The sequence below is a fragment of the Salmo salar genome, chromosome ssa13 (assembly GCF_905237065.1).
Source record: "Salmo salar chromosome ssa13, Ssal_v3.1, whole genome shotgun sequence".
NCBI classification, from domain to species: Eukaryota; Metazoa; Chordata; class Actinopteri; order Salmoniformes; family Salmonidae; genus Salmo; species Salmo salar.
The window spans coordinates 47,351,386-47,366,548 of record NC_059454.1 but is presented as its reverse complement, the minus strand read 5'-3'; the positions used below and the strand labels follow the sequence as shown (position 1 = coordinate 47,366,548).

Sequence of the window (15,163 nt, the reverse complement as noted above, 5' to 3'; positions counted from 1 at the left end):
GGGTTTCCCACTTGGGAAGTATCAGAATCAACCAATGGGAAGCTCTATGCAAATAACTTACATTCATTTTAACTCGGAGGTTCTGAGTTTTCGATAGTACGTGAATTCAGCATTAAACCACATATGCAGAGGATTAAAGTGTGTTCAAGTTGGACCTGAGGTAAAATGAAGTATTATTGAACTGATGTTCAGCTCCAATGCTCATGCAGAGAATCTCTCTCCTCAGAACTAGGTCCTGTTCTTATAGATTTATAGAGATCACAATGTTGTATAATGTGCCATTTTGGCATCTGTGACAGCATGGGCGACTCCATTGAAGTTACCTCCACTTTAAAGTAGTACATTTTCTTCTTCTGTTGATGTTAGGCAAAAAAATCTGCTATTACTAGTGATTTATCGCCACTTGAACTGCTGGAGACTTGAACCAAATCTTGTTTGTCATTATTTTATTGTGGCCACTAGATGGAGGTGATATAGTTTAAAGCCATTTCCAAACTAGGCAAACCAATTTGAAGAAGAAGACAAGCAACGCTCTGATCATTGGCTGATCACTCCCAACCCATAGGGATCCCCACCCTATTGACTACTTTAAAATAATGGATGCCCTCAATGGCAATGTTGCTGCAAAAACGGGTTATTTCTAAGTAGCAATCTTTATGCATCTCTATGGTCCTGTTCTAGAATGGATGACAATGGGTTTTATTTTACCACTGACGTAAAAAATATTGGACTATGTGACAAAACGATAAATATTTCCAATAATAGTTCATTAGTATGTTTTAGATGCTATTCAATAAGGGGTAAATCCTAACTTCCCATTGACATCAATGCATGACTTCGGGGAAATGCAACATAAGCAAGTAATTCAACTAATTTGAAAGTTCATATCTAGCCAAGAAGCCAATAGACGGTCACGCTATCCTACTGCAGAACCTACCAAGCAAAATGCAAAACGTCTCAGAGTGTCTCATTCGCTGCATCAGAGGTACATACTTTCCTATTGCAGAACCTATTATGCAAGATCCAGAACGTCTTCGGAGACTCTCATGCGTTGCGCTAGCCTTCACTGTACCAAAATCATCTGTTAGCTCCGTTCACAGGCCCAGGCATCGAGGCCACTGCGCTGTAAGCGGCTCAAAAATAAACAGCATCTTTGAATTGACATACATTGTATCCATGCATGCCCTAGTTAGGGGCATACAGTATGATTCGGTGTGAGGGTTTTATAGTTGTTACTGGAACGGATTAATCTATTCATGGTGTATGCTAAGCTGTGGAGCGCAGGTGAGCGTGGGCTGGCTGCTGGTAAATGGAGGGTGGAGAATGAATGGCCTTAAGGTATATGATTTCTTCTCCACCTCTGACCTGTTGAACTCTATCGATTCAGAGAAATGCTGTTCAGCATAAAAAGGAGCCAGGGTGCTTTTTGAGTTGAGTAGTTCAGAGTTACATAATACATTGATCATCAAATCCCTCCCTTTGCAGCGCTGGCTAATTTAATCACACATTGCATATGGACTGAATTATAATGTGTCACGCTCTGACTTAGGAGAGCTGCGTTTTCTCTGTTTAGCTAGGCCAGGGTGTCATATGTGGGTGGGCATTCTATGTTTTGTGTTCTGTTTGGCCGGGTATGGTTTCCAATCAGAGGCAGGTGTCTATCATTGTCTCTGATTGGAAGCCATACTTAGGCAGCCTGTTTTTCCTTTGTTTTTTTTGTGGGTAGTTATTTTCCATTTAGTTGTAAGTACCTGACGGAACTGTCTGCTGTCATTTTTGTTTATTTGTAAAGTGTTCATTCTTTCTTCATTAAACTCAAGATGAACATATTCCACGCTGCACCTTGGTCTACTCACTTTGACGCCTGTGACATAATGACCCATGCATTTCTGGTTAAACACTAACATACTCTGAAGTATTAATGACTGATTAACTAACCCTGATATGTCTTGTATTTGTAGCAAGGCATATTTCATATTTGAAATATACTTGCAAAATCACACCAATCATGAAGCACTCAAACAACAGTGTATACCACCAAAGTTGGCTTTAAAACACATATAACACCTTGCAATATAGGTTTTCAAGACAATTATGTCACTTACAATCAAAGCCCATGATGAACTTAAATGGAAACAAATTGCCTTTTCCCTGTCTTGCTTGTATAAGCAAATGCCCCAACAGGCCCAGAGTAAAATGTAGATAGTAAACCTAGTATTATTTATTTCCCCTTTCCTCAAGGGCAGCGCAGCAACCATTACTGCCCGCTCACGTGTGAGCATCAAGCTTCATCTAGCAACCAGTAGATTCAAACCTTCTAGTCATGGTCGCTGTGTGCTTTTCTTCAGGACAGTCACAAATTTTAAAGGCTAGCAACATATTTACAGGGATGCGCACAAATTCCAGGTATTAGGGAAGTTTGTTATGTAACAAGGCAAGTCAGTTAAGAACAAATTCTTATTTTCAATGATGGCCTAGGAACAGTGGGTTAACTGCCATGGGGATTCGAACTTTCAACCTTTAGACACTCATCTAGCCCAACACTCTAACCACTAGGCTACGCTGCCGCCCCACATCTCTTAGAGACTGCGTTTGTCACTGACAATGCATTGACAAGCTCATTGCAGTCCCTTCTGCTTTAGACACTCATTTGTGGTTACATGTGAAAGTTTCCCTTGGTCCCTTCAGGGTTGCAAAATTCTGGTAACTTTCCTTAAATTCCCAGGTTTTCCAGAAATCCCAGTTGGAAGATTCCTGGAAACTGGAGGGAATAAGCAGGAAATCTGGAACCCTCCAACCAAAATCTCTGCATTTCTGAAAGGTTAACGGAATGTTGCAATCCTAGGCGCACTACTATTAACAGCTTCCCGTTAAGAACAGTCACACAAAACACTGGATAATACACTATTTAGACATTGAAGCTAAAATGTTTAATTTGTCTCTATACTCCAGCATTTTGAATTCGAGATCAAATGTGTTATATGAGGCGACAGTACAGAATGTCACATTCTATTTGAGGGTAGTTTAATGAATATATTTTTATCATTTAGAAATAAAAGCACTTTATGTATCGAGTCACCCCATTTGAAGGTGTCATAAACATTTGGAGAAATTCAATTATATTGTGTTAAAGTATTAGTATTTGGTCCCATATTCCTAGCACACAATGACTACATCAAACTTATGACTACAAACCTGTTGGATGCATTTGCAGAATGTTTTGGTTGTGTTTCGGATTATGTTGTGTCCAATACAAATGAATGGTAAATAATGCATTGTCACTTTTATTGTAAATAAGAATATAATATCATGAATGAATTGTGAATAATGATGAGTGAGAAAGTTACAGAGGAACAAAGTTCCTACCCCTAAAACATACTAACCTCTCACCATTACCAGTAACAAGGGAGGTTAGATTTTTTTGGTGGTATTATATGTATGCCTCTGTAACTTTCTTACTCATCATTATTCACGATTCATTCATGATTACCCTTAATGATGGTAGCATCCACATTAATGTAGAAGTGTTCAGAAACATATTCTATTCTTATTTACAATAAAAGTGACTTCAAAATGACACAATTCATTATTTACCATTAATTTCTATTCAACACAACATTAATCCAAAATACTCATTATTTAACCTCTGTGCTATTATAATCAAGACACCCTGAAAAGTGGTTGTATCACAAGGTGGGGCATTGAAAAACGGTGCATCACATATCCGCTCCCTTCAGGGAACCGTGTCTGTTTTAATAGCACATGGCAGTTCATGGTGACATGGGTCTGGGCCATTAGCAATACTTTGGCCTAGTGCTAACAGCTGTTGTAGCCCGCCTGTTATTTAGTAACTGGAATACAAATACTGCTGTTTCATATCACCCCAGTCATTTATTGGTTGCTGAGGTGTGGGGGCTTGCATGTGCCTGAGGGGGAAGGGAGAGGGGGTAGCAGAGGAACACTTAAGGGCTCCCAAGTGGCACAACTGTCTAAGGCACTGCATCTCAGTGCTAGAGGTGTCACTACAGACCCTGGTTTGATTCCAGGCTGTGTCACAACCGGCTGTGATTGGGAGTCCCATAGGGTGGTGCACAATTGGACCAGCACCGGGGTAGGCTGTCATTGTAAATAAGAATTTGACCTTAATTGACTTGCCTAGTTAAATAAAGGTATACAAATGTAATGACAGTACAAACCCATTAATGTGGTCTGATGCGCTGAGAATCTTATACTACTTTATAAGTGTGATCACACACTGTAGATGGGAAGGCCCTGAGAACAGTTAGATAGGCTGGGTGGTAACACCCTATCTGAACATTACCAACCTTACTTTTCATAGGGTAAGAGCATTTGATTTGATTGTCTCAGTGTGCTTTTGCATGAGTGTGTTAGTGGGATATAAGAGAGACAGAAAGAGCAGGAGAGAGAAAGAGCAGGAGAGAGAAAGAGAGGAGAGAGAAAGAGAGGGGGAGTAAGGAAAGGGAGTGTAAGGTAGAGAGGCAAGAATGTGTTGGAGTCTCCTTAGCCTATCCCTATCCCCTCCCCCCCCTCCCCCTTGTCCAACCCCTTCAGACACTCCCTCAAGGCCACCTTTTTGTTCCCCTGCCTGCAGTGCCATTTACATAGAGAGCTGAAAAGGGAGTCGGCAGAGTAGAGCAGGTGAGAGACGACCAACGGACAGAAAGAGAAGGGCCCCTGGGCTAATGCAAACACCTCATGCTACTGTGAAGGCTTAGTGAGAGCACACCTGCAGCTTGCTTGACTTCCATTCGTTTAGCTTCCAATGACCAGGGAATACTGTAGCTGCAGAGTGATCCCCACAATTCACACCTCCTCCGTGGGACCCCCCCAGTCGTCCAACTTGGCCTGAAGATATGTTTTTGTCTACAGAAGGAAGAATCGATCAGGAAATGCCTGTAATACACTAGAAAGAGAAAGAGGGTCATCTGGCTATATTTTCACTATACAGGTAAGAGGAAACTTCAGCAGGAACTTTAAACCTTTTGTTGACCTTAGCTTATATGTATACAGTAAAAACATATGAGATTGTCCCAACTGATACAGGATAAAACATGTTGTTTTAGATTATGTTTTCACATGTGGATCAATTAAATTCATATCAGAGCAAGTTTTTTGAGCAGAACTGTATGCTGTTGCACACCTCACGTTTCTGAGGATCAAGTTACGTTTACTTTAGAATTGGAGAACAGGTATAGCAGCAATGGAAGAGAAAGGCAGTGTAACTGTTTATGCACCAGCGGACCTCAAAATACACACAGCTGAAGAACACAAAGGCCACGCTCAAGGGTGGACAAGTCATCTGGCATTTCGAGCATTTCGGGCCAGATGGGCTGGTCCATTTTTAGCCGAAGTGGGCATGTCAAAAAAAAAAGCTAAATGATTAATATCTGGCTAATAATGGAGGTCTCAAGGAATAAAATGGGCTGGTGTGGGGACCTCAAGGGAAAACAAATGGCTGTTGTGGGGGCCACAAAGAAAAAAATGGTCTGTTGTGTTAGAAATTCCAGAGCCGATTTCTGGTCCCAGTCCGCCTCTGGCCACGGTATTCAGTTGAAAACAACAGCTGCTGCCCTAAAAAGTCAACACATAACTCTACCTGCTTTGTTTGGTAGAATCATAGGCACTGTAGCCTACTGCACTTAGCTTAGCTTACCATTTAAAAAGGAAGACTTGGTAACACTTTAAAATATCTATCATGAATAAGCATTGATAAACTATTTATAAACTGTTAATAAATATGTATTTAATTCATTGTAAACATTGATACACATGTATAAAGATTTATTCATGAAAGACATCAAATGTTACCAATGACTTTAAACAAGCTAAGATTCCACTCTGAGAATCTGAAAAACACAACACTTAACAACGCAAAATATCTCAGCTAGAATAGATTTGGAGGCAGTAACAAAACCGGGTCACTCGGCTAAAATGGCGATAGGGTGAAAACGTGCCGCTGAGAGCCAAAGCGGGTCGTATAGATAGAGACAGGGCAGGCAGGGAGGAAGGGTTCAAACTTCAGGGAGCGCCAGTCTGCAAGGCAAAACAAAGGCTCTCCTTCCTCATGTTCCTGTGGTAGATAACCAGGTCCGACTTGCCAAACAAAGATTATATTAATGACTGTCAGTGGTCCCACACACTAAAATGTGCCCATAAGCACTGATATGTGGTCGGTGTTGTGGTTTGTTGACTGTTAAATAAACCTGATCGTTCCAGCTAGGACTTAGGGAGGTTAAGCTGATCTTAGGTCTGTGCTTTGGGAGTAACTTCTACCTGAAGTGCAAACAGTGGGTTGGGATCGTGGGAGGTTAACAGTGGTATAACAAGTTTAACAAAGGTTGGAATTAAACCCATAGGCCACAGATAAGCTGCAGATATTCTCACTTGGTCTACTTAGTTGATTGTTTTACATTGTTTCCAACATCAGAGCAGTTGCTACATTGTAGTTTGCGTAGGAAGTTAGGGGATCCATCAAGACTTCTTTTGAGGGCCTCCAACTGTTTCTGTGTCTGAAATGGTGGTGTGTGAGAGAGCGAGAGAGAGAGAGGGAGATACTGTAGATAGAGAGAGAGACAGGAGCCCTGGGCAGAGGCTGGCCCTGCAGGAATGCCAACAGGTAGATGGAGCAATGAGAGGAGAGGAAGAACAAGCAGACACATTGTACCAGCCAGCTGGCAGAGCTGGGCCCGGACAGAGATGGGTAGGGCTGCTGTGTGGCGAGGGGGAACACATGCAACCTCCTCACAGCTACTGTATCACCTGTCCTGTACCTACTAGCTACCTACCTATCATGCATTAGAGGAACACAGGTGTCAATCACACCCAAACCAATACCAGAAAGTTTGTCATTTGTCAGGAAGTGGCATATGTAGATACAGTGCCTTCAGAAAGTATTCACACCCCTTGACGTTTTCCACATTTTGTGGTGTTACAGCCATGATTTAAAATGTATTATATTGAGATATTTTGTCACACACAATATGCCATAATGTCAAAGTGGAAATATTTTTTAGAAATGTTTACAAATGAATAAAAAATGAAAAGGTGAAATGTCTTGAGTCAATAAGTATTCAATCCCTTTGTTATGGCAAGACGAAATAAGTTGAATATCCCTTTCAGCATGGTGAAGTTATTAATTACACTTTGGATGGTGTATCAATACACCCACAAAGATACAGGTGTCTTTCTTAACTCAGTTGCCGAAGAGGAAGGAAACCGCTCAGGGATTTCACAATGAGGCCGACGGTGACTTTAAAACATTTTAATGGCTGTGATAGGAGAAAACTGGGGATGGATCAACAACATTGTAGTTACTCCACAATACTAACCTAATTGACAGAGTTAAAAGAAGGAAGATTGTTCAGAATACAAAAATTACAAAACAAGCATCCTGTTTGCAACAAGGCACTAAAGTAATACTGTAAAAAATATGGCAAAGCATTCACTTTTTGTCCTGAATACAAAGTGTTATGTTTGGGGCAAATCCAATACAACACATTACTGAGTACCACTCTCCATATTTTCAAGCATAGTGGTGGCTGCATCATGTTATGGGTATGCTTGTAATCGTTAAGGACTGGGCAGTTTAGGATAAAAAATAAATGGAATGGAGCTAAGCACAGGCAAAATGCTACTAGAAAACCTGGTTCAGTTTGCTTTCTACCAGACACTGGGAGATGAATTCACCTTTCAGCACGACAACAACCTAAAACACAAGGCCAAATATACACCAGAGTTGTTTACCAAAAAGACAGTGAATGTTCCTGAGTGGCCGAGTTACAGTTTTGACTTAAATCTGCTTGAAAATCCATGGCAAGACTTGAAAATGGTTGTCTAGCAATAAATCAACAACCAACTTGACAGAGCTTGAAGAAGTCTTTAAAGAATAAGGGGCAAATGTTGCACAATCCAGGTGTGGAAAGCTCTTAGAGACTTACCCAGAAAGACTCACAGCTGTAATCGCTACCAAAGGTAATTCTAACATGTATTGACTCAGGGTATACAATACTGGATGGCTAATGGCTAATGGTTGTGGTACAATAGTGGTGGTGCTATAACACTATCTGTCTGTTGATCAGAGTGATGGTTGGCTGGGTGACTTTGAGGCTCTGGCCAGAGGGAGGTCCCTGTGAAGGGTGCTCATCCTGATGTCTGCGAAAACCGGGAATAACAAAGAGCTCTGTGTCCATCTCTAGTACTGCCTGATGAGAGAGTCCCACATAACTGTTCCCCACACACTAGAAAGATGCTTTCAACAGCTGGGCCTCATTCAGCTGGTGCACAGCGTTTGTGAAATGCTCAGATATAGGTTTCCTGATCGCCCTCATAAAAGAGGTTTCTTAACTCAAGGGTCTTTCCTGGTTAAATAAAAGTGAAATAAATTATATATTTGATGTAGAACAAAAATGCCTCTGACAGGTAGAAGGAACAATTGTGCCAGCTCTACTCATAACATTTCTATCTACAACGTTTCAAAACATTTCCCTGATGAACATTGCCCAGGGGATGCAAGAGGTCGCCTAATGACTTTACAGTGGGTTTAGTTGGTGGTAAGCAATGATGTACAGTACCAGTCAAAAGTCTGGACACACCGACTCATTCAAGGGTTTTTCTTTATTTTTACTATTTTCTAAATATAGATTTTTTTAAATATATTTTTGTTATGTTTAGCTCACATAATATAAGTTAAAAGTAATAGAATACATGTATCAATGTAAATGTTTCCAAAATCTTTTCTTACAATAGATGAGTACCATGATGGCTGCACGGTGGCTTCAGTACAGCGCCCCAATATGAAAGAGCTGAAATGTGGGTGGTTCTGAACACCTCCTGAGTCCGTGTTTCAGCTACAGACTTCCTGTTGCCCTGGATCAGCCCATAGCAGCCACACGCCTCTGCGGTAGATGGGAGCTGTGCTAACGCACAGAAACATCTCCAAAGTCCAAACGGTTTGAGCTACAGACAGTGACCCCATCATGGAAAGCTTAGACACTCACGAACACGCTCGAGTTGTCTGTTTTGCTTGATGGTCACATCCGTACAGGACTCATTAGAATGGAAGGGGTTTCCTCCATAGAAGATCTTAAAGAAGTATTGCATTGTGATAATTAGGGCTTCAGCAGCAAAGCTGGTGAAAACCCTATTGTATATGTTCCAGTTCATTGTTATTATGTTCCTGTTTTGGTGAAAAAAATGCTAACTCTTGTGAGATGAAAAGGCCCAGGACTGTGCAACTTAGCAACATGGCAAAGACCCAAGTTCAATACCATGCCAATTGGCCACATGGTGGCACTATAACAAGCAATTGAAAATGCTAACTTTGAAAGGTCAGCCCCCGCACCCCGGTGACCTAGTGTCATGAAATTTATTCCATAGGTTCCTCTGCTCACAAGACAAATATTTGCCTCAAGAAAAACACGCTACTCTGACATCGAATGGCTGATCTTGGCAAAACTTGATATATGGCATCTATGGACAAAGGACTACAAACGCACTATAATCCAGGCTAGTGCGTCAAACAACATAGTATGTTATGTCAAGCTGACCAATAAACATTCACGTGGGCATGGTCTGCACATAAATCAGTCACGATATTCGTAATGTAACAAATCTTGGTGCACATGTTCCAAACACTGTGAAGACTCAACATATGCAAGCACATAACGGGCAAATATCTTGATCTGTTTGACTCAAATTTGGCACATATGCTCAAGGATATGAGTCTAGCGAACCTGTAAAATATGGTTGAGTTTGGCCACATTGTGGCACCTTTGGATAGGAAAAACCATTCATGCAAGCTCATTGGCTCATATTGTTTCAGCTGGAGTTTTGGAGAATTTTGTTCCGATCGGTCCAGTGGTTCTGGAAAAGAAGACGTTTAAAGTAGTCAACATCATTGAAAATGGTCCAAAATGCATCAAAAGCAAATAATATTGCATAATCAGTTTGAATTTGAGTTCTGATATTTGGCAAGCATGGTAAATAGTACAGAAGTAACTCGTCCTAGGGCAATGTGTCCAATTTGTCCTGATGGTGGCACAGCGGGCACACAGCGTAGCCCCGGCAATGCTGCTTGCAGCTTTAATTCCTGATGTTTTCCTGAGCTTTTTATAGCTACTAAACAGACTTTAAACACTTACAGACAGATTACAGACATGGGTATAAGACAATGGGTGAGGTTTTGTGGATACAACAGTCAATTTCATACATTTCTGCCCAGGAAATAGTGTCTATTATACCGTAATAGACTCATATAGTTGCTGTCACAAACTCCAAATTGAACACAGTTGTCACATACTATTTGAATATTCATATCCCACAGAGCAAACATTTTCTGTACTAACATAATTCTTATAAATGCTGTTTTTAGATCAGGTTTTTGTTTGGCTGTCCTAATTTTTGTTGTCACAGTATTCAATTAAACTCATGAATGTACATTTTGATGTCAAAATGTTTTTCATTCTACTTGTAGCCCTGGTTGTGCTAAAAAGAAAACAGTAAAGCACTTCAATGTGAGGTTAAATATGAGGACTTGACAAGCAGATGCATGAAATTAGTGACAAAAACAGACTGATAGGATGATTTGGCTTGGGAACGATATACAGTTGAAGTTTACATACACTTAGGTTGGAGTCAATTAAACTCGTTTTTCAACCACTCCACAAATGTCTTTTTAACAAACTATAGTTTTGGCAAGTCGGTAAGGACATCTACTTTGTGCATGACACAAGTCATCTTTCCAGCAATTGTTTACAGACAGATTATTTCACTTACAATTCACTGTATCACAATTCCAGTGGGTCAGAAGTTTACATACACTAAGTTCACTGTGCGTTTAAACAGCTTGGAAAATTCCAGAAAATGATATCATGGCTTTAGAAGCTTCTGATAGGCTAACTGACATCATTTGAGTCAATTGGAAGTGTACCTGTGGATGTTTTTCAAGGCCTACCTTCAAACTCAGTGCATCTTTCCTTGACATCATGAAAATAAAAATAAAATCAGCCAAGACCTCAGAAAATAAATTGTAGACCTCCACAAGTCTGGTTCATCCTTGGGAGCAATTTCCAAACGCCTGGAGGTACCACGTTCATCTGTACAAACAATAGTACGCAACTATAAACACAATGGGACCACACAGCCATCATACCACTCAGGAAGGAGATGCGTTCTGTCTCCTAGAGATGAACGTACTTTGGTGCGAAAAGCGCAAATCAGTCCCTTAGCGACAGCAAAGGACCTTGTGAAGATACTGGAGGAAACAGGTACAAAAGTATCTATATCCATAGTCAAACGAGTCCTACATTGACATAACCTGAAAGGCCGCTCAGCAAGGAAGAAGCCACTGCTCAAAAACCGCCATAAAAAAGACAGACTACGGTTTGCAACTGCACATGGGGACAAAGATCGTATTTTTTAGGGAAATGTCCTCTGGTCTGATGAAACAAAAATAGAACTGTTTGGCCATTTTGACCATTGTTATGTTTGGAGGAAAAAGGGTGAGGCTTGCAAACCGAAAAACACCATCCCAACTGTGAAGCACGGGGGTGGCAGCATCATGTTGTGGGGGTGCTTTGCTGCAGGAGGGACTGGTGCACTTCACAAAATAGATGGCATCATGAGGAGGACAATTAAGTGGATATATTGAAGCAACATCTCAAGACATCAGTCAAGAAGTTAAAGCTTGGTCGCAAAGGGATCTTCCAAATGGACAATGACCCCAAGCATACTTCCAAAGTTGTGGCAAAATGGCTTAAGGACAACAAAGTCAAGGTATTGGAGTCGCCATCACAAAGCCCTGACCTCAATCCTATAGAAAGTTTGTAGGCAGAACTGAAAAAACTTGTGCGAGCAAGGAGGCCTACAAACCTGACTCACTTACACCAGCTCTGTCAGGAGGAATGCCAAATACTAATTGAGTGTATGTAAACTTCTGACCCACTGGGAATGTGATGAAAGAAATAAAAGCTGAAATAAATCATTCTCTCTACTATTATTCTGACGCTTCACATTCTTAAAATAAAGTGGTGATCCTAACTGACCCAAGACAGTGAATTTTTTACTAGGATTAAATGTCAGGAATTGTGAAAAACTGAGTTTAAATGTATTTGGCTAAGGTGTATGTAAACTTCTGACTTCAACTGTATGTAAATATTTAAAAATACTTAAAATTTATACACCTTACTTTATGATTAAATTCCACCAAATGCTGAATTATTTGTGACTACTGTGAGTGTAATCTCCTTAAATTAGGTCAGAATGTAATCATATTCTGAAGGGAATAACATAATGGTATTGCAACTCCGCCTGCATGAGGACGTAAACCTTTATGACCTACTTTATAATATGCTCTTGAATGAAATCCTGTTAACCATTTGGGATTATGTACACACTGCTTGATGCTAAAAATAGATTTTACATGGTGTCTGGCCCGTTATTTTACTAGAAACTATCTGAACACGTCATTAAAATATAAATAATCTGGATTTTCATTCATTCTCAGATAATCCACACCAAAAACAAAGAAGAGAAAGGGGGAAAAAGAGGGAGTGCCAATCAAGACCAAAGAAAGGGAGAAAAGGATACAGAACACCCCTTCAAGATGGCGCAGATCCCTCAAATGTGGCACACCAAGGTGATGCCCCAGGAAGAGAATGTGGACCTGGACAAAATGGTTGCTTTTGGTAGCCAACCCGAGTGCTCCATCTGTTACAACACCTACGACAATGTCTTCAAGACGCCCAAGCTGCTGGAGTGCACCCACACCTTCTGCCTGGAGTGCCTGTCGCGCCTCATGGCCATTTCGCTAGGAGAGCAGGAAGGAGGAGGCAGCAGCAAGATCCCTTGTCCATTCTGCCGCCACCCTACCCTCCTAACCGAGGAGGGTCCGCCTGCCCTGGCCACCAGCCAGGAGGTACTGTGTAAACTGCCCAGCCACCAGCAGCACGAGGAACCTGTGTGGCTCGATGGGGAGAAGCTGTGCTACAAGCGGCCACTGGAGGCCAACCCCGGAACATCCAGCTCCACCTCGGCCTTCTGCATCTCCATCGACATTGGGGCCAGCAAGGCAGGTGAGGTCCTTGCTCAGACATGGCCCCAGCACATAGGCTTCCTGGAGCGTCTGAACGACTGGAAGCGGCTGCTGCTCTTCATTGTGTTGATGGTGCTGCTGGTGGTCATCGTGCTGTGGCCCCTGCAGTGCATTGTCACCACGGGCAATATGCGCTGCATGCCGCGCTCCGTGGGCTCAGTACACGGCTTCACCACCACCGCTACCCCATTCACCAGGATACACAGTCTCACAAAGGGAGCCTTTAATTAAAAGACAGGTATGTAGTAGGCCAGATACCTGGTTCACAAGTCCACAGATCCCCAGAGTGTTTATTGAAAAGCACAAGGCCATGTGGTTAAGGCCCACGACTGTCAGTTAGGGGCTTGTAAGGAAGCATTTCACTGTAAGGTCTACACCTGTGACTAATAAAATTTGATTTGAATCAAAGAAGATTGAATATAGAATTGAACGGTGAGAGACCGCACACTCCATCCAATTGTTTTAACAATTGATAACGGTGTGCTCAGCGTCATTATTCTGACAAGAAAGTTACAAATAACATTCATATTGAAATTCATACATGAATTCCAATCCTTGCACTTTGATTTAACTGATATTGTTTGAGATTTTCCTTTATAAAATTGTTATTTGCATAAAAAATATAATATGTGGATTAAAAATGTTGTAATATTCAGACACAATCTGGATGAAATCTATTCATATCTACAGTATCAGATTTGTTGGCCACAGTACAACAGTATAGTTTGACAGCTAAGTAATTTTTTTCAAACCAAATCCGTCCGACATTACTTTCACAACACACTGAAAGCATTATTGTTGTGTATCCAAGTCAGAGCAGACATTGAAACTCAATCCCTTAGTAACCTCCACTCAAAATGTTCAGTTAAAGAACAATGTGCAAGTTCAGCTGTCTTATCTGATTTGAAAATAATTGTATGCCAAAACACAATGCTGAAATTGTATATTAATGTATATAGTTCATTGTACTATTTTGATATATATTTTACAATACTACAATAAATGAAAAACAACACAGGCATGGTCTAGGTTTAGGAAAATATTGCATAGCTTTGTTTATGAAAAGCTTTGTACAGCACTTACCTAATCAGGATTGACCAAAATTACATAGGCATGAATGGGTGGCCTTGGTAGGAACTAATGATTCATGGACTGCTTTTTCCCACTTCCTGTTAGAATCTCTTTATTTTATTTGTATTACATATAGTTTTTCTTATTTTTTTTACATTCCAAAAACAAACGTATACATACTAACAACAACTTACAGACACACAAACAATGACTACATCTCCTCTGCCCAGACCTGCATGCTCACTCCCCCATCCCTAGTGCCTGCATTATTGTTTGCCACTTGGCTTTAAATTGAACCAATTTGTTTTTTCTCGGTCGCCCATGCCATTTCAACATTTCAAAAAATAAATAATTAGATTTTCCCATTGTGTCAATGATGGCGGATTGTTTGACTCCCAAGTTTCTTTGTACGTTTTTTTCAAGAGTGATTCCTGTAAGTATCTTATCTGGGCACACACCATATGACCAGTCATAATTTTCCCAATACACAAGCATTATTACTAAGAACAATGTTGTAAACTGCTTCAAAGGAATAGTGAACCCTTCCTGCTACAGTAAGGAGTGGCTTTTCCAGTTAGGGGTTCTCTTATTACAGTAGTGAGTGGTCTTTATAGTAGTGAGTGTTGATATGAGACTGATAAACTGCTACTTTAGAATGCAATAAAAAGCTATAGAAATATACTGCTCAAAAAAATAAAGGGAACACTTAAACAACACATCCTAGATCTGAATGAAATAAATAATCTTATTAAATACTTTTTTCTTTACATAGTTGAATGTGCTTTACAACAAAATCACACAAAAATAATCAATGGAAATCCAATTTATCAACCCATGGAGGTCTGGATTTGGAGTCACACTCAAAATTAAAGTGGAAAACCACACTACAGGCTGATCCAACTTTGATGTAATGTCCTTAAAACAAGTCAAAATGAGGCTCAGTAGTGTGTGTGGCCTCCACGTGCCTGTATGACCTCCCTA

The 15,163-nt window shown here is 40.7% G+C and overlaps 1 protein-coding gene across 1 annotated transcript; it reads left to right on the top strand.

Annotated features, from left to right (window-relative positions):
• Positions 1 to 4,633: 4,633 nt before the first annotated feature.
• On the top strand, positions 4,634 to 14,544 carry LOC106566946 (RING finger protein 223). The gene is made up of 2 exons (XM_014135624.2): positions 4,634 to 4,969; positions 12,524 to 14,544. Exon 2 carries the CDS (start codon positions 12,623 to 12,625, stop codon positions 13,340 to 13,342), a length of 720 nt encoding a protein of 239 aa, XP_013991099.1. The 5' UTR covers positions 4,634 to 4,969; positions 12,524 to 12,622; the 3' UTR covers positions 13,343 to 14,544.
• The last annotated feature ends 619 nt before the right edge of the window (positions 14,545 to 15,163 follow it).